At 43.4% G+C, this 26,945-nt stretch overlaps 1 protein-coding gene across 1 annotated transcript in view; it reads left to right on the forward strand.

The window, feature by feature from the left end:
- Positions 1–493: 493 nt before the first annotated feature.
- The window catches only part of LOC124556643, an 85,182-nt gene continuing 58,730 nt past the window's right edge, over positions 494–26,945 (forward strand). Inside the window, exon 1 of the mRNA XM_047130608.1 lies at positions 494–736. Coding sequence (XP_046986564.1) covers positions 557–736 — 180 coding nt within the window. The 5' untranslated portion in view covers positions 494–556. The remainder of the gene's footprint in view (positions 737–26,945) is intronic.

Raw genomic sequence — 26,945 nt, forward strand, 5'->3', positions numbered from 1 at the left:
TTTCCTGAAAGTTTGGCCGTACCTTTTTGAAACACCCTGAATACGCTCCACTGCTAGTGCTCGCACCTGCCACCTGCAGTTTGACGTCGAACATATGCGGTGCTCCCATTAACGTGACCGGCCGTTTATTACACATTAGTGATCCTTGTAGACTGTCATCGTAATTTTTCACCAATCGGAAACAAAAGGTTTACGGCGTTCGATAAAGATCGTGTAGTTATTTGTACACAGATAAAGTACGTGGCCTGCGGTTGCGGCACAGATAAGATACTCGGTTTGTCGGTTGCTACAATGGTAATATTGGTGTCGACTGACGGTGATTTTAGCACAGATGCGGAGCGGCAGTGGTCGCTATGCGGGTGTGCTGCGCGGAGACCCCGCAAGTGCGGCGGCGGGCCGGCTTTTTGTACGGCAAGGTCGCGGAAACCTCACGTTTTCCCTTTCTCCGCGGCGGCGGCGGCAGCGGCAGCGGCGGCGCCGGAGCAGGGTCTGCGGCAGCGGCGCTTTCACTGCCAGTTGACATGCGGCCACGCGCGCTCGCACCTGCCATGGGCTGATGGCTGCTGCCGCCGCCGTCCAGGACCCGGAGCTCGCCTTCCGCTTCTACGACAGGTGGAGGAGGCGCAACGAGGCGCTGGCCCGCCGCTGGCTCAACGAGCCTCTCTGCCAGGAGGGGCAGCCGCCTGCCATCTTCCACAGCCTGCACTGCAAGATCCAGCTGCTGCGGCAGGAGATTGTGCGTACACCTCTCATCTGCTCTCCTCCTACGATAAGTGAACTGTCCTCGAACCCAGTTTAAAAGTTCCGAGCTTCGCTTTTTGTGTTGTCGCTGTATGTGGTACTAGCCCGGTGCTACCAATGTAGGTCGGTAGGGAAGCGGCTTCGTGCAGTAAGCATCCTCACCTGTCCTGTTGAATCTAGATCTTAACACGGAAACGTTAGTGTGCAAGTCACAGTGCATATCGCATCTTTGTTTAGCTATACGTCACTTCTCAGTCAGTCATCAAAATGATGAGCGTTTTCTGTGACCTCTACATTCTTTTTTATATGCGTTAACGAATTAGCTATCGAAAATGCTGCTTTTATGGCACACGACACTGGCTTTTGTACGTTAATGCAGCACCAACTGTCATTTCGAAAATCGTGTCTGACAAGGACGAATGTATTGCCTTAGCAGTATATTTCCAATATTAATAACTTTATTTTCCCCGAGGTAAGCTAGACAAATAGCAATAACGAAGAATGCGAAGCAAACGTAATGTTTTAATTCCTAAGACTCAAGATGAGCAGCGAGTCTACAATTCTAAATGACGCCGACGGTTTAATCATAATGCTTTTTGCTTGAATCTTCATCATCCTAGCGTACTTGTCTCTGTCATCGGCACGCCCTCTTGTTCAGTTGAAGTGGACTGTGTGGGGTGTCCAGGGACACACACTGTGAATTCTAATCTAGGTCAGCCTAGCTTGCGAGAAGATGCCAAGGTCTGAGGAAGTGCGCGAAACAGCCTTCACGCGGCTGGATTGCTGTTGCTTGCGGGCTCCCACACACTAACTTCATGCAAAATAGGCTCTATTTGCAAGACGGGATATTGTCCTCACGGAAATATTTCACATCGTTGTCTGTGTTAGTCACAGTAGTAAGCAACCTTTTCGGCGTGGCCAGCCAACTGAAAGAAGTGTGTGTAACCACCATCTGGCAGTAGGAAAAAACAACAGATATTAATAATGCTGTCCTTAAGTACGCGACATCGATCGAAAATGCGATGATTGGAGTGGCTCATGTCCCAGAAAACTGATCCTCTCTTTCAGTGTTAATATGTTTTTGGGAAGTATCCCTCCCACCACACTTACAATATTACTGCAAAGAGAGACGTAAATCTGTATGCGAACGTCTATTCTTTGTATACACTACTGGAAAGCAAACTCTCTACAAGGGTTTCTCCTTTTATCGCGATATAATGCTGCAGCTGTAGCTGGAGTATGCGCCTGTTTTCTATGCGAATGGAGGAATAAATCGGTTGTAACCTGTTCGAGAAACCACATCGGCGCCGTGATGAGCTTACGGGAAAACACGTTAGTCGGAGCAGGATTCGGACCACATATCTCCCAATTAGGGGAGCAGCCCTTTAGCGCTGCGCCATGTCGCTTTGTTGCCCGCCATTTACTCGGCCTTGCCAGCCTGATCTGAAAATGTTACTTCTGGGTCGCCTTTGGCGGCAGACAGTGACGTAGCGTTTCCGCATTCTCCGGACAGTCTGCACTGCGCAACAGGAGCCGCCGCTACGCAACGTCTCAGCGGATCACTGCCGCTGACACGGTTCCCAGTCCTGTCTCAGTTTACTCCTGTGTACAAAGCTGCGCTTCGGTACTATTGTAGTAACCTTGCACAAAATTTTACGATTGTCTGTCTGTCTCTTCCATTATTGAAATATGCCCGACATGGTTTATCACAGATAAATCTGGTTTAGTAGTTGTCAACGAAATTGCAGTAGGTAGCTCTTATTACATTCCCTGTACGATTCGTAAGCGCTGTGTTTGCACACTGCTTGGCAGACCAGTTCAGATTACTGTCTCGAGGAAACGGCATAAGCAGAGTCAGGAAACAATACTAAGGACGTTGAAAGTTCGTCTCTGAAGCAAATGAGAAAGCAGACTGAAAAATATGCTAACAAAATTGTTTCTAAAATGACAAATACACTTCGTCTACACGGAAAACAAAGAAATTAGTCAGAAAAATCTAGTCTGATGTTCATCCGTAATCATCTTTCATGAATCTCTAATACGATTTTAAGTATATTAACGGCTTGTGTACAAAACATTTGTTCAGTCATGACTCCATCATTTGCGATACGACCGAGTGCGAGAACAATATTTTTTTTTTTTTTTTGCTCAAATCGTGTACTTCAAGACGCATGGACAGAAAGGTTTATTTTCAGTGCACTTATTGTATTTTAACATGAAACAGGATTCATTGAACGATACACTGTGAAAATACATTACATGCACTGATGATAAGGCGGTAAAGCCTCGATAGCTGACTAGTCAAATAAAACTAATGAGAAGCGATTGTGGTGCAACAAAAAAAATCAAATGGCTCTGAGCACTATGGGACTTAACTTCTGAGGTCATCAGTCCCCTAGAACTTAGAACTACTTAAACCTAACTAACCTAAGGACAGCACACACATCCATGCCCGAGGCAGTATTCGAACCTGCGACCGTAGCGATCGCGCGGTTCCAGACTGTAGCGCCTAGAACCGCTCGGCCACTCCGGCCGGCAATACTGTGATGATACCTTCCGAAATATCGCGGCTGATTTGTTACTCATACATGTCCTATATGAGTTCGTGCTCCATCTCTAATAACATTGACATCGATTAACTTTAAACTCTACTCTTCCTTCCTTTGAAGCATATTTTGTAGATCAGCTGGTCACAAGCAAGTGCTAGTAGGTCATAAACGCTACTGTTTTGAAATTTGTGGTAAGTTCCTATGGGAGCAAACTGCTTAGGTCATCGGCCCCTATAAACGCTACTGTTCCAAAGGTTGTGGCGGAAATGAATATACTGGAATAGTTCTGAATAGCAGTGTCTATAAATAAAGCACTAAGAGGGAGAAACATTACTGCTACCGTAACAAACTGTTCCGGTTGACGGCCGGAGTGGCCGAGCTGTTCTAGGCGCTTCAGTCTGGAACCACGCGACCGCTACGGTCGCAGGTTCAAATCCTCTCTCGAGCGTGGATGTGTGTGATGTCTTTAGGTTAGTTACGTTTAAGCAGTTCTAAATTCTAGGGGAGTGATGACCTCAGATGTTAAGTCCCATAGTGCTCAGAGCCATTTTGAACCGTTCCGGTTCGGAAAGTTGTTTACTGCGCTATTTTTTCAACCTTTAGTAAGTTTAAGACCACCATAATATGTTTAACAGTCAGCGTGGTTCATTTTAACAGCAAACTAATCTTGGTAAGCCACCTTCTTCGACAGAGAAATTTAAAACTCAAAAATGAATGCGCGTACTGTCCAAAATATTGATTTCTTTCTCTCTATTCTTAAGTCTATGAATTCTTCGTTGTTGCATGTTCTTATCTGGAAATAACCAGCAAAAATTGTTAATGTAAATTATTATTATTCACAGGATCACGATATTTAAAGTGTAGATAATCTACGGAACGTGGTACTGATTGCTTTAATCGGTATGAAAACAGACAAAAGCAATTAGAAATTATTCGGCTTTTAGTCACTATTTAATTTATTAGTTTCTCGTATTTCGAAAGATGCTTGGAGTTTAGGATCTCGTCGGCGTTGAGGCTTTTTGAGAACAGAGCATTTGCGCATATCAAGAAGGATGAGGATTGAAGTGATTTTCACCTGTTTCAGAAAAAGTCGCAGGATTTACCTGAATTAATTTAGGGGAAATCACAGATAACCTGAATTGGGACTGCCGGATTGTTCGATAGCTTGAGTGTAGTGATCTCAGCGTCGTATGTTCCTAAGCGCGCTAAATGTCTCCCGATACTGTAAGCACCTTATCACCACAGACGCGGAAGCATATACAGGATATTGCCTCACACGGCGGAAGTCTTATCTTAGCTGTTTGAAGCATGGTCCTCTGTTAACAATGGAACATAAATCGGTGAAAACTGCGTAAAAAACAAATTTTGATGGAAATCAGACTAATTAGTTCTTATGCTTTCCGTTATTTTGCTACGGAGCTGAACCGTAACAGCTGAGGCGGCTGTCGTTTGTTCTCAGGCGTTGCACAAGTCAGCTGTGACCTTTCCAAACACCGGGAACACTGTTGAAACGGAACACAAGACGCATACGTCGCTGTTCCTTTGCTGGAAAAGTCAGCATAGCTCTGTATCCTTGCTTGTACAAACTCTTGTAGTCGGAATTACGTCTTTAAATAATGAACTTGTCACAGCCAGAATGAATAGTCGGTGACTTTCTTTTAGATGTGCGTTTACTATTCGCAGAATATTTATCTCTTTTGCGTTAGTTCGAAAAATGCGCCATAAATATATGCCAAAGATTAATGATAAAATCTCACTAAGAGCAAAAATTTGCAAAAACACATAATTTTTTTTTCTTTACATTACAAAAAGTATATGGGTAATGCAGCACAAAGCGCATCACACAGACCTGAACTAACGAGCTGCTCGTTACACTGCAACTCGAAAAACTGTACAAAGACAGTAACTGACGTAGAGTTGCGCTATTTTAATATTTCGATTATCAATGTGAGAAAATGAGAAGTCGATGTCTTTATTTTCGAGAGCTTGCAGAACTCTGCACTACTACTAATTTCTCTGATTTTTGCTGTTGGGAAGAACATTTAGAAGGTGCAATAAATCTACTAAAGAGACTGCCTACACTATGCTTGTCCGTCTTCTTCTGAGTATTGCTGCACGGTATGGATTTTACGAGTACCAGATAAAATTGACGGAGGACATCGAAAAAGTTCAAGGAAGGGTACTCGTTTTATATCATCACAGAATAGGGGGCAGTGTGTCAGTGATATGATAAGCGAGTTTGGTGGCAATCATTAAAACGAAAGCGTTTTTCGTTGCGGCGAAATATTTTTCCATAAGTTTCAATCAATTATTTTCTCTTCCGAATGTCAAAATATTTTGTTGACTTCCACCTGCAGAGGGATAAAATAAGAGTAACCAGAGCTCTTAAGGAAACATTTAAGTGTTCAATTTTCCCTCGTGCCGTTCGAGAGTGGAACGGTACAGAAATAATCTGAAAGTGGTTCCATACACCTTCTGCCAAACACTTAAGTGTGAACTGCAGGGTAATCATATTGTTATAAATGTAAATGAAGGGAGAAGGCATCTAAGAACTCTGGAATGTATGACAATGTGTAATTTCCATGACATTTGGTCTAATATAGGAACGATTGGTCTTTCGATAACAACGTAGTCCCTAGATTTATACTATCACAAACATCTTTTTGTTAAAAAATCAAACAGATGTCTCTAAACATCCAGTACGTATTAGGCGAATAACAAGTTTCCTCCAGCGTACGACAAGAATGCTACCAGATACTGACACTGTAAGCAACTAAGCTTGCTCTTCTGTATGGTTGAGTCAGCTGACTTTGCTCAGCCTGATATGGCAGGGTATGCTTCAAGTCTCATCGAATGCTGAGAACTGCAGGCCACCACGTGCTTTTTTTTTCACACGTCCCTCTTGTGACATTTTATTCGGCGTTCGACTCAAGAGGCTCTTCAGAGGAGCACCATAGACACACGACGACACAAGCTAACTCTTCTTTCACAAGCATTAAAAATCACACACACTCACAGGCCAAATTTTACTAAAACATTTTATCATTGTCCTCTCTCATTATGCGGTAAGCTCACAAGACTCCACATACTCATTGTTGGTCTGCACACTTAAAACAACCATGAATAGATGATTTTGTCACGTTCCCCATCAGATGAATATACGAAATGATTTTGCTAAATGGGAACAAACGGTGGAGGTTCGAGGTCTCCCTCGGGCATGTGTGTGTGTGTGTGTGTGTGTGTGTGTGTGTGTGTGCGTGTGTGTGTGTGTGTGTTGTTCTTAGCATAAGTTAGTTTAAGTAGTGTGTAAGTCTAGGGACCGATGACCTCAGCAGTTTGGTCCCTTAGGAATTCACACACATTTGAACATCTTCTCAACGACGGTTTCCTGCAGTTTGTCCCCATTCAGCAAAATCATCCTGTAGAGTTAGTTAATTGATGTAGAACGACTACGTTTGCGGGCTACTAATACGTGAATTGTTTGTATGTTTGTTTACACTTCGCAATCCAGTGTACAGTGTGTGCCGGGTGTTATAGTATTATCACCACCCCACGCGCTATGAGAGACTGTCCATACCCCGCTCTATGAGCTCGGATGTCTATATTTTTTTAGTGTCGTCGTCATTAAGCAAGATTTATGGTGAAGAAAATAGACTGTCTCTTGACTCGTTTTAGATTTTGTAAATCTCTCTGCGTTGCTCATCGACGTACTTGCGGCGCCTCCTATTAGAAGCTTGTTGAGCACGCATGTGACAATCCCACACTGACTAAACAAATCTGTGACGAATCATGCAGCCCTTCTTTGAATCTTTTCTATCTCTTCCATTAATCCAACTTGGTAAGTGACTCATACCGACAAACTATACTCGTGAACTGGTTGAATGTTGGTTTTCCAACACTTTTCTCTCATCCATGAATTATACTTCCTCATAATTCTCCCAATAAATCTGAGTCTGACTATTGTCTTTCTCATGGATAAATTTAAGTGGTAGTTTCACGTCATATTGTTTCTGACTGATGCTTCTAGATAAACTATCTGATCAAAAGTATCCGGGCACTCCTATTTAATTTAGAATTGACCACTAGATGTCACGAGAGACGGGCCAGCCAGTATAAAAGGAGGCGGCGAGTATTTCATTGTCAATAGAGAAGCAATAACAGCGGAATGGGTCTTCTAGGAGTGCTCAGTGACTTAGAACGTGGATTGCTGATTGGATTTCACCTGAGTAACAAATCTATCAGGAACATTTCAAACCTCCTAAAGCTGCCCAGTTCGATTTGGTAATGTTACTATGAAGTGGAAACCCGATGCAACGACCACAGCTGAACCAAGACCAGGAAGACTTCATGTACTGTGGAACACGGATTGTAGAGCATTGCAGAGAGTGACTGTAAAAAATCGGATGACATCAGCGGAATGAATCACTCGTGAGTCCCACAGCGCTACCAGCTAGCAAGATGACTGTGCGTAGTTAAAAAGAATTGGCTACAATGCTCGAGCAGTTCCTCATAAGCCACACATCTCTCATGTCAGTGCTAAGCAACGCTTGAGGTGGTGTAAAGAGCTGGACAGTGGGCACCTAACAACGTGTGATTTGGAGCGATGAATCACACTATACACTGTAGCAGTCATGTGGAAGGGTCTGGATTTGGTGAATGCCTGGAGATCACACATAGACCTGTGGTCATGTGTAGTGGCAGCAGTCAAATATGAGGATGTCATCTCGTTTTTATTCTTAATAAAACGCTAAATGTGGAGAGATATGAATACTTTTTACAGCATTGTGTACTGTGTACACTAGAGGAACTGTTCGGAGACGATGATTGTATCAGCAGTGCAATGCACCCTGTCATAAAGCGGCATATGTGAGGCTATGGTCTGTGGACATTAATATTCCTGAATTGGTCTGCCCTGCCCAGAGTCCAGATCTGAACTCAGTGTAACACTAATTTTAATTTTAATAATCAACAGCCTCAGTTGCACCGTTTACCTAGAATTTACCTAGGTTTCAGTCGGGATAACCCAACCTTCTTCAGAATAACAGTAACTACCGTTTATCCATAGTGGACATCGTCAAGCGAAAACTACAAATCCATTAACTTTCGTCAGACTGTAAAAACTTATCTGAAACTGCCTCGGCCCCATTTCGCAATTTCAGATAAGTTTTTACAGTCTGACGAAAGTTAATGGATTTGTAGTTTTCGCTTGACGATGTCCACTATGGATAAACGGTAGTTACTGTTATTCTGAAGAAGGTTGGGTTATCCCGACTGAAACGAAGGTAAATTCTAGGTAATCGTTGCAACTGAGGCTGTTGATTATTAAAATTAAAATTAATATTTATACAGTTGCTGACAGGACCGCGAAATGTTGAAAATATTCAGTATAACACCTTTGGGATGAGTTAGACCGTCGACTTCTTTCCAGATCCCAGCGTCCAACATCAGTATTATCTGTGGTTCCCGCTCTTACGGAAGAATGTGCTACCATTCCTACACAAACATTCAGACATCTCATTGAAAGTGTCCCCAGCAAAGTTCAAGCCATCATAAAGATGGAGGGCGGACACGTCCCATGTTAATGTGTCCCGATACTTTTGATAAGATAGTGCACTAAACGGTTGTGGCTGACTCAAGTGAGTTACTCCTACACGTAGCCAAACGATATAGTACCTTTTCGTCTGTTTATACGCATTATATTTTATTTATTTGTATTTAGCATCAGCTGCCAATATTTACACCAGATGTTAATAATTTGCAAGTCTGTACTTCGTAAAAAATTCTGACTCTGTCACATCCACGTACACAACTGCGTCCTCCGCAAAGAGCCTCAGTGCTATAGACGTTACTCGCCGGGTCACTGACATAAACAAAGTGATCAGCAGCGGTCTTGTCCATCTGTCTTCAGGTACGCCGGACGCCACATACCTTTCTGACGATGTCTCCCTTGGTTCGGGGACAGACATTTGAACCTCAGCATATATAAATGTAACATAGTCTTCGTGCTTGTGGGAATTCTTGTGCCTCTGTCCCGCATCGGCGCAGGGTCGACATGGCTATTCACGGATTTGGCACGGTTACTTTAAGGTGTGGTCGGGCGCGCTTCCCATTGCCACCCCATGACCCTTCAGGACGGAATTCGTAAACCTCAACTGTCTGCAAGTGTAAAATTGAGCGAAACTGTTCTAAATGTTTGCGAATCCTGTAACTGGAGTAGTACTTACGTACCAGGCTAGTATTCACTTAGTGGGATGTAGGAAACAGTCTAAAAACCACATCTAGGTAGGCCGTTACACCGACCCTTGTCATTAATCCAACCAGCGGATTCGATTAGGGGCAGGCGCACCTTCCCATGCCGGAAACAGTGCTTTAACACGCCCAGCTATCGGGACGGGTCGAACCAACCCCATCTGTAACAACCGTATAATATATGGGGGTACTGTCCAGAGCAAACTATCATGGAACGACCACATTAAGCTAATTGTAGGAAAAGAACATGCCAGACTGAGATTCATTAGAAAGATCCTAAGGAAATGCAATTCACAAGCTCACAAAATTGTTATTCGATCGATTTTTTAGTGTTGCCCTGCAATCTGGAACACTTACCAAGCAGAATTAATAGAGGAAATCGAGAAAGTGGAAAGAAGAGCGGCACATTTTGTCACGGATTCGTGTAATAAGCATGAGAGCATGACATTGATGCTCATCAAACTCCTGTGCGAGACGTTATAAGACAGACGCTGTACATCACCGAGAGATTTACTGCAAAAATTCCGTGGGGGATCGTTTCAATAAGAGTCAGGCATCATCTATTTCCTTCCACGCTCGTATCGTGAAATGACTATGACGGGAAAATCAGACCAATCGGAGCTGCTACAGGGCCTTACCGACAATCGTTCTTCGTGTGCACTATTTGTAATTGGAAGAGGGAAGAGCGTAAACCATAATGGTACCGGAAGTAACCTCTGCCACACACAATAAGATGGCTTATGGGATACAGATAAGCTGCAGCTTTCCCTCCAGACAGAACTCAACACGTCGTTCTTAACGAAACAAGATCGATGGATAGGAAGGTAACGTGAGGAGTATCCCAAGGAAGTGCGATAGGGCCGTAAGTGTTTGCAAAATTTACAAATAATAATACTGTCGTGTGAATGAATGGCCAGGTGTAAGTCTTTCAATTGAACACCACTTCGGCAAATTGTGTAAACCTAATCTGCCCCATTTAACCAACCGAGGAAAGTGGACCTACCGTTTAATGTGGAAATCAACCCACATGTCGTTTCTGGCGACTGCACACGTCGTCGACAGACGAAGACTAGATTAAAGGCAGACTGAAAATTTTCGTAGTCCGGCCGGGAATCGAGCCTGTGACCTGTCGGTTTCCCGATACAAGATTTACCACTATACCGCCGGGCCCAACGGTATATATAAATGATCTAGTGGATAACGTCGGAAGCTGTATAAGGCTGTCCGCAGATCATGCTATTGTCTATAAGGAGGTAGCAGCGCCAGAAGACTGTAACGAATAGCAGGAAGACTTGTAGAGGATCAATGATTGGTGCAAGGGCTGGCAATTCACCCTGAAAGTAAATAACTGTATCTCTAACACACTGCGCATAAAGAGGCGAAGAAATTCACGACTTTTCGAGTACGTTCTTGGCAACAAATCACTGTAAACACTATCGTAAAGCACCTGGGGACGACCATCCGGAACAACCTAAAATGGACTACATAAAACAAATTGTAAGAAAAGCAGATACCAGGCCTAGATTCATTAAGATAACCTTAAGAAAATGTAACTTATCCACGAAGAAAGCAGCTTATGAAACACTTACTCGACTGATTTTTGAGCACTGCCGATCAGTCTTGTGAACTGACAGGGTTGAATTAATGGAAGATACAGAGAAAGTCAAACAAAGAGTGATGCGTTTCGTCACGGGATCGTTTAGCGGGTGCAAGAGCATTACGGAAACGCTCAACAAACTATAGAGGCAGATGGTACAAGGGAAGCGTTGTGGATCACAGAGAGGTTGAAATTCCGAGAGATAACGTTCTGGGAAGAGACGGATAGCATATTACTTCCTCCCACGTTCATCTCACGAAATGACCATATCGATAAAACACAATAAATTATAGCTAGTACGGAGGTTTATCAACAATCATTCCTCTCAAACTCCATTCGCAAATGGAACAGTAAAGGTGTAAACAGATATCGGTACAACAAGTAACCTGTCCCACGCACAGCAAGGTGGTTTGTGTGTGTAGATGTAGATATAGATGCAAAGAGGCCTATTTGAGTGGGTGCTAGGATTAAATCGATCTAAAACTGTTTAGTCTGATACTCTAAGTATCTAAGTCAGTAACATGAACTTAAGCTGGCTGGACTATTATACACGATTTTTATCACGCGACAGTAACGTTCTTAAAATAGACATACGATAAGAAATACTAAAAAGTATTACTCAACATATATTTAAAAACAGTTTCTGTTCACTTGCATTCAATTAAAATGACTGAACTAAAGCTCTATACAAACTAAATACAGCTGCTGCTCTGCCGTTGACTGGCGATCATTCGTCAGTGACTGAAGCACTACAGGGTTATTACAAATGATTGAAGCGATTTCACAGCTCTACAGTAACTTTATTATTTGAGATATTTTCACAATGCTTTGCACACATATACAAAAACTCAAAAAGTTTTTTTAGGCATTCACAAATGTTGTGTGTCACAGCGATTATTCTGTCCTTTTTGAACCAAGAAATCAAGATATTAGTGCCAAGCACGCCGCAGAACAACGAAATTGATGTCTGTGAAATGCATTCTTAACTGAAGTGCAAGCAATTTCTAGCCTTTCAGATAATAACAGAAACATGAAACAAGAGCCAATAGTAGCTTGAATAATGGCACGAGGTACTTTCCTACGTCACAGTAATTCACTGGCGGGATTAGTGATTGACATGAACCAGCAGATTTCGTGAGAATTTTAGCTTGAAAGGAAATACAGGACGAAAGCAGCTAAAACAAGGAAGAACATGAGCAACTGTCAACTACGTTACACACACTGGGGAGAGAAAATTGCCTTATTCTGGGATTCAGCATTAAATCCTGAAGATAGGGTGTGACCTTACCAGTCACGTCGTTTATTTTTTTCGAATGTGTTTTCTTTTAATTCCTTAAGTAAATCATAAGTTTCACGAGTTCCTTAGAGTGATAGTGCGTTGGGTTACGCATTACACAAGTAACTGTGGTGGCTTCCACAGCTGAGGAACCGCAGCCAGCTTGTTGCTCCCTACATGACGCTTTTACTTTCAGCCGGAGGCATGGGAAAGCTGTCACCCGCGTGGATGTTTGCTCACCCAGTGGCATGTAGTACAGCGCGGTACCTCAAATTTGGAGCCTAATTATTTTCGTCTTAATAAAGATTTATTGTTGTTCGCAAATGGCCCCTGACTGGAACATAAGAGAGAATCGCTGACTGCCTTACCTACTGTATGTATTACTTACATTTTCGTGGAATTTAATTTTAAATTTATCAAACACTGAATAAATTCTGTGCTTCAAAAACGGTCGAGTGTAACCGGAAACGCATGACGAGCTAGTCTGAGTGCTGGAGTAAGTCTGTGAGCGTCTAGAGCTCAACGAAGCCGAGGTGGCGCGTCGTGCATAGCGTATTACCTTGTAAATTATAATTTTGTTGAAAGAAGGGAGGAAATTTTTTTCAGATGTCGCAGCACTCGTGTGTGGTTTGGCATTGTCTTGCTGAAGGAGTGGGTGCTCCATATGTGGAGGAACTCTACGAATTCGAAACTCAATTACAGCAAGCTGTTTCTCGCTCGTCGACATAGTTACGTTACACACCGCTAAATTACACACTACAGTTCGAAACGGTCTACTGGCAGAGTGCTGAAAATATGTAGTCATGAAGAATAAAGATGTAGAATGTTAATAACATACGTTTTGTTTAAAAAACTGTAAGACTTTTCACTAAAAAAAATTTGGAGGCAATACTTTCCAGCACGCACCATATTATTTTAGCTTTGGGATGCGAATCGTGGACGGATTTGCAAATTTTCCAGTATATCACAGATATGTGAGATTGTGCGTTAGAAGCAGTTCCACTTTAGTAAAAAATGTGATAATAGCTTCCCGAATTTTCGTGAAAAACTTTGCCTGACTGTAAGTTATTGAAGTCATATTTATGAAAAGTATAATGTCGATGTGCTGTCCACTTTGTAATAAACTGAGGGACAAAGATCCAGGAAGGGGGTCGAGATTAACGCGTCGCTGATTGGCGAGATTCGTACGTGATGAATGTTTCGCCTGGCAGAATGCTGTAATACGTATCCGCGACACTTAATTTCATGGCACAGCCTACATATGGGTAACGATTAGTTTCATCTGTGAGAAGCAGACTTATCAAGTAAACTGCTGCACTGACAGACACAGGTCGAGAAAAACACCAGTAAAATGAATGCGACCACTGCTGACAAAGTTTTCGTTTACATTACATATTTGGAACATGGCATGTACTCAAGTATGATTACTTTTTGATGACCGAGCACCACTTCTGTAAGAATCAGCATGGATTCTGCGAGCACCGGTCGTGAATCTAAGCCATTTATTTCCCCTAACTAGATATACAGAGCTGTAGATGTCATAGTCATGTGGTGCTGTGTTAATTCACTTCCACAAAACCTTTGATAGAGTTCCCCTTTACCGCCTAATAAGGAAAATATGCTTCACGTAATACCATAGAACTGCATGCAGGAAGAACCGATCTGTAGGAAACTGGGGCAAAGACTAACAGCTGTTCCTCAACATAAGCAGATTTTATGTAATGCACATAAATGGCGCAAAAGGCCCACTACTGATTAATTGCACAATATAAGTCAGGTAGATTCTAGAGGAAGTGTAAAAGCCCGCATCTCGTGGTCGTGCGGTAGCGTTCTCGCTTCCCACCCCCGGGTTCCCGGGTTCGATTGCCGGCGGGGTCAGGGATTTTCTCTACCTCGTGATGGCTGGGTGTTGTGTGCTGTCCTTAGGTTAGTTAGGTTTAAGTGGTTCTAAGTTATAGGGGACTTATGACCACAGCAGTTGAGTCCCATAGTGCTCAGAGCCATTTGAACCATTTTTTTTAAGTTTAACAGTAAAATTATGATGATATTTCAAAGAACGGATGTTTGCAAGCTTCTAAGGACCATTATTTCAATCTCCATTGTCACAAATAAGTGTGTCATTACAAAATCTGCTCTTAAAGTATGCTTTTTATTTTCATGCTACCAATAATTTGAACTTCACAGTAACATCATGCAGTTCTTGTGCAGTTCCTTCAGACGTCCTTAGCCAAAAGAGTGAACAGATCTGAGGGCGCTGTAGGTTGCTGATAATGAAGCTAAGCCAGCACCGCAACCCTGTATTTAAGGTCACTTTAGATTGGTTCTGTTAAATTACAGTTTGGCGGATTACATCTTACTAGAAAGAGATGTTACGGTTACAACGAAAGTCTCAGTAACGAAATCAGCTACGTAAAATTTTGTCCCACGTCAATTTACACCATCTCACATGTGCCCTGTGTTCGCGTGAATCCCAATAATAGATAATCTTCTGACGATAATTCCTCACTCTAGACTGTTTCGGGCAATTGCTAGTTATAAACAAACTTGTAAGGAAGTGATTTCAATTCTAAAGGTATTGACAAGTTTCCTTTTGCAGGCATGCTAAAGAAAACAGGCAAAGAAACATAAATAAAATATTAACTCGAAGACGGAGTTAATGTTCCTTTCTTCGTAAAGATTTTGTATTTACAGCAATCACTGAAAATAATTTACCTACAGGTCAGAACAAGTTCTGCGTTCATTAGGTTTATCTAGTGATAACTTACAATATTTTAACATTTTCTTGACACATACATCACGACTAGAACATGGCTGCAGATAAAGTACGATGGCTGTTCGTTTATTAATGGCTCTGAGCACTATGGGACTCAACTGCTGTGGTCATCAGTCCCCTAGAACTTAGAACTACTTAAACCTAACTAACCTAAGGACATCACACACATCCACGCCCGAGGCAGGATTCGAACCTGCGACCGTAGCGGTCGTGCGGTTCCAGACTGTAGCGCCTTTAACCGCTCGGCCACTCCGGCCGGCCAGTTCGTTTATTAAGGTCCAATCGGTCACGAAATGGAAACCACAGTAAAAATGCAATGAAACTTTGCACAGATGTATTGGGCAGTGTCTACAGCGTGCCCGTCGATCGCGTCACGTCGCTCTTTTCAGTTCTGAGCGCACAGTGAGCACTTAAAGATGTCTAGAAAATAGTGTCTCCCTCCAAGCATGAGTTCTTGTTGAGAGATTTCTCCTGATTTCTTGCAGCCCAAATGACGTCATGGATTTCCGTCAACATGACAACTCTCGGTCGCACACAGCAGGAACAATGAAGACGCTCCTGCAACGTTTTCGATGAGAAATGTTTGATCACCCACCATTACAGCTCGTACTTAGCTCCCTCTGATTTTCGGCTCCGCTCACATGAACCACTGGCTATGAAGACAGTATTTTGGAACAAATAACAAACTGGAGATCAGTGTAGAGAATGGGCGGAAAGCACAGGCGGCTACCTTCTATAAGGAGGGTATTGGAAAGTTGGTACAACAATATGATAAATATCTAAGTCGGAGCGGCGACTATGTAGAAAAGTATCTGGAAGGTGTAGCAAACTGTTGTAAATAAAACATTTTTTTTATTTTCACTGTGATTTCTGTTCATGACCGACCTGACCTTAATAAATGAATAGCCCTCATACTTACAAGAAACAAACGCCGTCTTCATGTAGGTCTTACCTGAATATCGTCATAAATACTCTCAAAAATAACAACTGCGCGTTTCATTTTAAAGCTAGCAGATCTACATTTTGTGTTTTCCAGAATGCAGCGAAACATGGGTCACAACGTGACCAACTCTTGTTGAAATAGCGCGTATTAAACTTTCACTTTTACGTCACACGCTAAAAGAGAAATGTCTATTCATCCTTGATTCCATGACGTAATTATATGTATTCCTTAGCATCGACAATCTGGAAATCACTGTTTGTCTCTCTAACTGACTTGTAAAGCTCTTACAGTGTTTTGGGAAGCATTTTGTAAAATGACTAAATTAATGTACAGGTGCTAAACAAACATGTAGATCCGTCGTTCCTAAGACAAGCAGACGTGAATTATTGTCTCATTATCGTCGCGACAAATATTGCTATTGTCGTTATTACTTTCTTTCTTATAGAGAGTGTAACTGTACGACAAAAGTTTTGAAAACTCTTCCCCGTTAGGTGCACTTGAGACGTCGTTCTTTAGTTTCGAATTCTAGCGATGCACCGACAGCAAAGTCGTTAAATGTTAGTTTAAGGATGCAGAGTGTCCAGCAACTTAGATTTTGGTTCTCTTAAAAAGACAGTTCAGAATTAATGGGTTCTTAAAACCTTTGTAATGATAATATCTTACCATACAATGTAAGCTTCCACGGCCGGTAATTACATACTTGTTAATTTTGCTTATACGAACGTTAGTCTGTGGTCTAACCCATAGCTCTGTGCCTAAAGTTTCGTCTCCTAATGCTGAAGACATCCTCAAAAACTGTAAGGACTTCATTAGTTGCTTTTCGAAAGCAAACAGTCTCCTTCTTCTTCTTTAGCTTGCACCTTGTCCCACAGTTTTCGCAGGGTCGGCATTGTTACAATCGTAGTTGACATGCTTAATATGAAGGGGTGGCCGAATGCCCTTCCTGCTGACACCCCATATCCCCCCCCCCCACTCCCCGGTATGGAATCAGCGTACCCCAACTGTCTGCGTCTGGTGTAAATCATAAAATAATGCGAACGTGTTGCAAATGTCTGCGAGTCGTGTAACTGAAGCGGAACGTGGGAACCAGCCCGGTATTCGACTAGTGGATTGTGGAGAACCGCCTAAAAACCAAATCCAGGCTGGCCAGGACACGGGCCCTCGTCGTTCGATTCGGGGCCGGCGCGTCTACCAGAGTCCAGGAATCAGCGCATTAGCGCTCTCCGAAAGCAAATAAACTCATTTATTCATATAAAGAGTTTCTCTTGCATATGATATTACAATGTTGGCCATTAAGTCTCATGTAAAACGATACATATACGCACATGAATAAAAGTTTTGCATCATCCCGACATGTCGTGAAGGTGTGTTATTGTATGCTGTTCCTGTACTGACCGGAAGGTCACCCCTGACGTTGTTTGTAAACATACACACACTTACCGGAGCGCTAGGTAGAGATAAAACGGTGCATTCGAAGGGACTGCAGTATTTCAGTTGAAACTGAAGCACCAAACTTCTGTGGAACAGCATAGTGAATATCCATCAGATCATGAAGGACAATTGCGACTAATGATCGTGTTAGCATCATCACGTTACGCGCGGAAGACTTGTCAACCAGGGAAGTTGCTCGACGTGTGCACCATAGTCAAAGTGATGTGGTGCGAACATTGAATTGGTTCCAATTGACAGATAGTGTTAAGGACTAACACTACACAGGCCGTCCACGTTTGACAGGTGAACAAGATGATCGATATTTACGACTTTTGAGTCAAAGAAACTGTGGGCTGCGTGCTCCAGAGCCTAATTTGGCGTTCGAAGAGGCTGCAGGACGTCTTGTATCAAGCTGTTAGGAGACGATTGCATGATGCGAATCTCTATTCCCTAAGATCATGGAGAGTATGACGTCGTACATCACTGCACCATGGCCTCCGTTGCAGATGGCCAAGAAATCATGCAGAATGGACACACCAAGATTGACGTCGGGTGTTATTTACGGACGAAACTCCGATGTGTTTGTAACCTGATATTCGCAGAAAATGTGTTTGGAGATAACCCGGTAATATCGAACGCCTCCAACACTGTGTCTCACATGTGCAGCAAAGTGGTAGTGGAGTGATGTTCAGGGCTGGCATCACATGTGGCCACCGTACATCTTTCGTGGTTGTTTATGGCAATCTCACTGCACTACTTTACAAGGACGATATTCTGCAACCAACAGTGGGACCGTATGGCCAACATTTCGGTGAAGATTTCATCTTGATGGATCATAACTCAAGTGCTCATCGAGCTGTTCTCGTGAACAAGTTCTTTCAGCATGCCAGGATCGCCAGAATGGAGTGACCTGCCTGTTCCCCAGACATGAACCCAATAGAACATGTGAGGGATCGATTGAAACTAGCTGTTTTTGGATATCGCCAATGGTGGTCGTTGAAGTTTGGGACTGTTTGGACCTTTATGATTTCATCGATGGTATGCCACGGCAGATTCAAGCCTGCATCCGAGCACGGGGACCACGTTTTGACGTTGCTCTGGAGTGCTGTGAAAATTCCCCCATGGGAAACAGACGATTTTGCCAATATAAAAAGTTTTTTTTCGTTTGGTAATCTGAGCACATTGCAAATAAATAAAAGCACATGCTTCAGAGCCAATGTTTGTCTTCTGTTCAATGAATTTCGAAATGAAAGTTAGCCAGTTCTTCTAAGGAGTGAACTCTGTAAGATACTACCTACGTATGACACCATCAATATTTTCTTTATTGTATTGGGTTGTTGAACGAACTTTCGATGTTCAAACTGAATTGCCTATAAGCTATTCTGTACGAATAAGAGCAGGTCAGACAATAAGCTGTCAACAACCTAATCATAATGACTACAAAAACGACAAAAATAGCTATCGTCTAACTGCCAGGAAGAACGAAAGGAAAAACATTGACGTGGACATAACCGCCACAGTAAAACTAAGGTGAGACTGAAAACCGAATTTACTAAATATGTTAGCTGTGCTCTTGGCTCTTCCTTACCGAAGCTGCCACATGGTTCTTCGTATTTCTGGAATTTTTGTGCCTGTACACCCGTCCTGTAGTTACGATGTCACCGTAATTGACATGGAGTACTTTCGTTTGCGCCACCAGCCTGAAAATTATGTATGTCATGTTCTGTCTATTTTCATATGAAACTTTTGATATATTTTGGTTTTGAGGCGGGCATGGCAATCAGTCCGACGTTAATAAACGCAGGTGTGACCCACGACCAGAAAACCACACCTAGGCTGGCGAACGAACCAAAGCAACGGTCACTAATCCGGCTGTGCACTTTCTCTTAGTCAAAGCTAACGCTACACTCATTACGCTGTGGAATCAAGCGTGTCATTATTATTGGTTTGTTGCACACGAAATATCAGATACCTGGTTAAAGCTTCAGAAAGTCGGATGGTACTAGCCAATGTGAAAGTGACGTGAACAAGAAACCGGTTGCGTGTAGTATTCCATGTGACCGTACGGCCACGTGGAGGCAAGCTGAATTAATTAACTTCCTTCTAAAAACTGTTAGAATGTCGCTGCAACGTAGCAGAGGCAGCAGACGTTTCAAGAAAACGTAAGAGCTTTATCCACTAAATACGTCAATAAGGCGGCGATTGCTCAGAAAACTTCTGACCAGACTAAATTATCCTTTAACGAAGTACATTCTTGCATTGCCAGTTATCCTCGACGATAAATTGAAAATATTAATATCGTCTAACACATACAAAACTGTGAAGGATATAGGGACCTTAGATGGACTTACAATAAGGTGTTCGTAGTGTGACTCTCTGCATGTATCAGATGTAAAATGCTCAGTTATTATAAAGAGCAGCGACAGTGCTACGAAAATTGATTACTGTATGATCACTCTGTGACAACTATTGCTCTGGGCTCTAACTATGTTTTCTTCATACGAGGAACACAATGGCTAAACATTCGTGCTATGCCTCTGCTATTGCCTAGCCATTGTTAAATCGATTAGTTTCATTTAAATGAAATTAACTGAAGATAGAGATCAAATCAGTGAAGATGCAATGACATAAGTGACAATAGAAGTTTGGGTCACACCAGGAGGTGTGCTCAAGTGGCTAAATGGGTAATGCGACTGCTCATGAAAACCAAAGTCTCATGTTCGATTCCCTTTGTAGAACAAATTTTCCCGTTTCACAACATATTCTTTACTCTGCTAGTTGAGTCTAGCCATTCGTTCGAAATAAAACGCTGAGACCCATTTTCACCTATTTTCGTGGTACATACTCAAAAACTAAAATGGAGTCACACTTCCTTCCTCGCTGCAGTGCGATAGATATTTATCTCTAACGTCTGATGTGTGTTTGTGTATTGTAATATAATGTTGCGTTCGTGTTGCGATGATAACTGATGGTTCAAATGGCTCTGAGCACTATGCGACTTAACTTCTGAGGTCATCAGTCGCCTAGAACTTAGAACTAATTAAACCTAACTAACCTAAGGACATCACACACATCCATGCCCGAGGCAGGATTCGAACCTGCGACCGTAGCTGTCGCCCGGTTCCAGACTGTAGCGACTAGAACCGCACGGCCACTCCGGCCGGCGACGATAACTGAATTGAAAATAAGGGAAGCGCGTGGCCCCGTGCTACCACGCAACATAATGGCAGTTTTTCTTTTCTTCTCCATTGTTGTTTTCGTTTTTATTGTTGTTGTTGCTCTCATTTGAATTCCCGAAACTACGTACTCCTCACGAACAGCACCAAGGCACCAACGACACCAGTGCGACAGGCGATTTCAGAATTAATCCACTTCACAGGTACACAATCAAGCGATCAGAAACTGCACACCACCTCTCCTCCGCCTTCTGGGCATACTCTGACAATGGGGATCTTTTTCACCTCCTAGATTCGAAACTTGTACCTCCGGACCTCAGATTTAACCTACTTCACTGGTGATCAGAAACTACAGACCACCTCTCCTCCGCTTTCTGAGGGTACTCTGACAGTGAGAATCTTTTTCACCACCTACATTCGAAACTTGTACCTCCGGATTCGTCACCACCTCACTGCCGTAGCCACCGACAGCGGAAAAGAGCGTTTCTGGAATTTTTCGGCTTAATTACTTGAAACAATGGATAATGTCGAGCTCTGCATAATACCTGAGGAAATGTTGCGGGTTGTTCGACCTAAATTTATTACTAGAAATGTGGTTAAACACATTCGAGGCGGTGGCCGAGTCTCTCTCGGGCACTTGCATAGCCAGTGCCCGAGTGAGACTTGGGCGCCGTCTCAAAGGGTTAACGTTGTGACAACAGGAATCATTGGCTAAAATGGCTCTGAGCACTATGGGACTCAACTGCTGAGGTTATTAGTCCCCTAGAACTTAGAACTACTTAAACCTAACTAACCTAAGGACATCACAAACATCCATGCCCGAGGCAGGATTCGAACCTGCGACCGTAGCGGTCTTGCGGCTCCAGACTGCAGCGCCTTTAACTGCACGGCCACTTCGGCCGGCTCAGGAATCATTCACAAGAAGAGAATCACCTTCATCGCTGCCACCTTACGCTTCTTTACAGTTCTATTGATGTCACTGTCACAGGAATCGTCCTCAGAATCATAAAAACATTCACTCACACAGTCTTCCGGATCTTCATTCTCACTAGGAACATTTGAATAACCTTCGTCAAAAACCTCTGACACAATGTCAGTTTCGTTCATTTTCTTCCGTTTTCTCAATAGACCATCTCTGAAAGCAGGAGGAACTTCAAGACGAAACTAATAACTATTTGAAATACCAAAAACTACATGAAGCCAATCAAGTTTGATACATTAACTATTGGTGTAAATTCCTAAATGGACGAAATACGTACGATGTATCACACCAGATGAAATCTACAGACAGCGAGGTATCTCGAGATCCGCTCGTCACGAATGGCGTGCAAAACACGAGTAAAATCGGGCTCCGCCTGCAATGTGTTAACTAGATAAAAAAATGATCTTCAGGGGAGGCATCGATTATCTAAGTAAGCTTTAGTTAATATCTTTTTGCGAGTAATACCTATTTGAGAAGAAAATAATTCCTTTCCACCTTGTTACGTCTCGCTTAAATTCGAAATTTCATGGACAACAACCTCATAGTAATACATTAATCGATAGTCAGCGCATCCCCTTATTTAGCCGAAAATCCAAGGTGACAGAGTGCCTGAGGCCGATGGCGTCAGCTTCTCTGGCAATAAACCACGTGCACTTAAATGGCCATCAGACATTTGTTGCCGTAGGGGTGACGTCATGGGTGCGGGGAGGCTGAGGCGCGGGCGTCTGGAACGTGAGGCAACCTTGGCCGGCATGTCGCCTGGCGCCCACAGCGCACGTTCTCTCGCACACCCGGCCACGTCGCGATAATTCCGCGACGAAGGAATTATCGGAGTGGGACGGAAATCGGTAGATGTCATGTACACGTACAGACAAACGAATGATTACAATTTCAGAAAAATTCGATGATTTATTCAAGAGAAAGAGCTTCACAAATTGAGCAAGTTAGTAACGTGCTGCTCCACCTCTCAGTTATTCGGCTTGACACTGATTGACAAAACTGTTAGATGTCCTCCTGAGGGTTGGGTTGTTTTGCGGAAGGAGACCAGACAGCGAGGTCATCATTCTCATCGGATTAGGGAAGGACGGGGAAGGAAGTCGGCCGTGCCCTTTGAAAGGAACCATCCCGGCATTTGCTTGGAGCGATTTAGGGAAATCACGGAAAACCTAAATCAGGATGGCCGGACGCGGGCTTGAACCGTCGTCCTCCCGAATGCGAGTCCAGTGTTTAACCACTGCGCCACCTCGCTCGGTGTCCTCCTGAGGGATATTGTGCCAAATTCTGTCCAACTGACACGTTAGATCGCCAAAATTCCTAGATGGTTGCAAAGCCCTGCCCATAATGCCCCAAACGTTGTCAATTGAGGATAGATCCGATGACCTTGCTGACCAAAGTAGGGTATGGAAGCCACGAAGACAACCAGTAGAAACTCTCGCACTGTGGGGGCAGGCACTATCTTGCTGAAATGTAAGCCCAGGATGGCTTGCCATGAAGGGCCTCAAAACAGGGCTACGAATATCGTAGACGTACCGCTTTGCTGAAAGGATGTCGCGATTGACAACCAAAGACGTCCTGCCATGAAATGAAATGGCACCCCATACCGTCCCTCCTGGCTGGCGGCCGGGCCGTATGGGGGGCGACAGTCAGGTAGCTATCCCACTACTGTCCGCTGCGTCTCCAGACACATCTTCGACATGGAATCTCTCTGAGTGGAGTAGAACTGTCTGCAGTGGCGAGCCGCGCTTCGAACTGAACGTCTATGACTACAGAATACATGTCTAGAGACGACCAGGACAGCAGTGGAATACCAACCTGATTGACTGCTCCCGCCATACGACCCGCAAACCGGGAGTGATGATTTAGAGTGCCATTTCTGTTCATAGTAGAACCCGTTTGATGTCATCCGCGGGACCCTTATAGCACAACGGTACGTGGACGATATTCTACGCCCCGTTTTATTGCCCATCAGGGCAGGCCATCCTGAGCTTACATTTCAGCAAGATAATGCCCGCACCCACACAGCGAGAGTTTCTACTGCTTGTCTTTGTGCATGCCAAACCCTACCTTGGCCAGCAAGGTAGGCACATCTCTCCACAACTGAGGACGTTTGCAACATTATGGGCAGGGCTTTCCAACCATCTCGGGATTCTGGCGATCTAACGAACCAATTGGACAGAATTTGGCACAATATCCTCAGGAGGACATCTAACAACTTTGTCAATCAGTGTCAAGGGAATAAATGCTTGCGTAAGGACCGGAGATGAGCCAACATGTCACTGACTTGCACAATTGGTGAAGCTCTTTTTCTTGAATAAGTCAAACAGTTGTTCTGAAGTTGTAAGCCGGCCTGTGTGGCCGTGCGGTTCTAGGCGCTTTAGTCTGGAACCGCGTGACCGCTACGGTTGCAGGTTCGAATCCTGCCTCGGGCATGGATGTGTGTGATGTCCTTAGGTTAATTAGGTTTAAGTAGTTCTAAGTTCTAGGGGACTGATGACCACAGATGTTAAGTCCTTTAGTTCTCAGAGCCATTTGAACAATTTTTTTAAAGTTGTAATTATTTATTTGTCACATATACCGATTTCCGTCCCATTTAGATAATTTCTTCATGGCGCGTCTTTTTTCATCTTCTTACATAGTATTAAAGAAAGAGGGCAACCATTGCTAGCAGTTCAAAAGCAATTTTGTAGTTAGAAAGTGTGAAACGGCAATCTTCTACTGCCACTTACTTTCACTGTTTGACACCATGTATGAAACGTTTCACAAGAAATCAGAAATATACACAGGGTGGCTTACCGGTAACAACATTCTTTGGTAAGCATGTCGAGAAATAACTCAAGACTTCAGTTGTTTCTTGCCTTTTTTCAAAGGACGTAATATAGTTCCCGTTCGCAATACTGAGTTTCCATCTTTCCACCGATCTTTCATGTTTAAGATTTATTGTATTGTTTACGTAGTCCGGCTCTCCATTTCATCTCCCTACGAACTGATAAGCTTTGTCTTTACCGTCGACTATTGATTTTATCTTGCCTTCTGTTAAGATATGCGAAGTACAATCATTGAAAAGAACTTATTCTACGATACACAGATTCTTTCTGTGAGCTTAAATATGTACACGTAATACTCGTCTCAGTATTAGTATTTTGGAATCATTAATTGTGTTTATATCTGACCTTTCAATCCACCAATCCTCAGCTGCGCAAGTTGTTAGCTCACATATAGAGTGTCCCAAGAGCAATAGTCAGTATCCATGGATATGACAGGAACTATCATTCGAAGCAAAAAAGCCTAGCAAGCGTGGTTCCTGAAATGCATACCTTAAGAGCTATGAGCACTTCTTCGTCTTCGATAGTGTGAAACGCATCTCTTCTACTGAACATGTGCTATCTCTTAAGTTATGCATTTTAGAGCAGATATTTACTAGACTTTTTTTCTTGTTTTGGTCTACACTACCTCCTCCCAAAACATGGAAAGCAAAGAGCTTGCAGCAGAAAAGATTTGTTTCAAAGTATCGAAGATAAAGAAGTACTAGCAGCTCTTAAAGTATACATTTTACAGTCCACGTTTACTAGACTTTTTTGCTTCGAATGATGCTTCCTGTCATATCCATTAATACTTACCATTTCTTTCTCCTGGAGCACCCTGTATATCTTTCTCGGCTGCATCGTTTCAAATACACTGAAGAGCCGAAGAAACTTGTACACCTGCCTTATATCTTGTAGGGCCTCCGCGCGCACGCAGAAGTGACGCAACACCACGTGGCGTGGACTCGACTAACGTCTGAAGTAGTGCTGGACAGAATTGGCACTACGAATCCTGCAGGGCTGTCCATAAATCCGCAAGCGTACGAGGAGGTGGAGATCTCCTCTGAACAGCACGTTGCAAGGCATCCCAGATAGGCTCAATAATGTTCATGTCTGGGGAGTGTTGGCCAGCGGAAGTGTTTAAACTCAGAAGAGTGTTCCTGTAGCCATTCTGTAGCAGTCCAGGACATGTGGGCCCAGACGAGGCGTAAAGCGTTGTGTCGTGCAGTCATCGAGGGTATACGAGCGAGCCTTCGGCTCTGAAAGCCCATATCGATGATGTTTCGCCTAGCGTTGAAATCTGCAGAAATTTGCGCAAGGGTTGCACTTCTATCACGGTGAAAGATTCTCTTCAGTCGTCCTTGGTCCCATTCTTGCAGGATCTTTTTCCGGCCGTAGCGATGTCGGAGATTTGATGTTTTACCGGATTCACGGTACACTCGTGAAATGGTCGTACGGGAAATACTCCACTTCATCACTACCTCGGAGATGCTGTGTCCCATCGCTCGTGCGCCGACTGTAACACCACGTTCAAACTCACTTAAATATTGATAACTTACCACTATAGCAGCAGTAACCGATCTCACAACTGCACCAGACAGTTGTGTAAGATAGGCGTTGCCGACCGCAGCGCCGTATTCTGCCTGCTTACATCTCTCTGTATTTAAATATGCATGCTTCTGCAAGTTTTTTCGGCGCTTCAGTGTATGTTTGAGAGGCTCTGTGCATACCTCATCTGATCAAAAGTATCCGGACACCTATTAGCTGACGTTAATATAGCGTGTGCCCACCGTTCGCTTTTATGACGACTTGATCTCAGCTGAGGACACTTTCAGTGAGGTGTCTGAATGTCTGTGAAGGAAAAGCTGCCCATTCTTCCTCAAGAGACGAAACCAGAGTAGTTAGTGATACTGGACGTTGGCGTCTAGAGCGAAGCCGGCTATCTAAGTCGTCCCAGAGGTGTTACACTAGATTCAGATCGAGACTGTGGACAGTCCAGTCCATTTCAGGTAAGTTATTTTCCGCAAACCACTGTCTCAAATACGCTACCTTGTGACACGGTGTATTGTTATAGCTGATACAATCATCGTCTCCAAACAGTGCCTCTGTTGTACGCAGTGCATAATGCTGTAAAATGTATCCATATCCATCGACAGTTAGCGTTATCTTATGTGCAATAAGAGGACTGAACCATAACCACGAAAAACACTCCCGTACCGTAACACCACGTATTTAACTGTTGGCATTACGTATGATGACAAGAAACGTCCTCCAGGCATTCTCAAAATCAATTCCTTCCATCGGATTTCCACATGGTATGGCGTGATTTATCACTACGGATCACTCGTACCCAGTCATCTGCTATCCAGTGGCATCGCTCTTTACTTCACCTCGAGCGTTGCTTAGCACTGACGACAGAAATGTGTG

The sequence above is a fragment of the Schistocerca americana genome, chromosome X (genome assembly GCF_021461395.2).
Source record: "Schistocerca americana isolate TAMUIC-IGC-003095 chromosome X, iqSchAmer2.1, whole genome shotgun sequence".
NCBI lineage: Eukaryota > Metazoa > Arthropoda > Insecta > Orthoptera > Acrididae > Schistocerca > Schistocerca americana.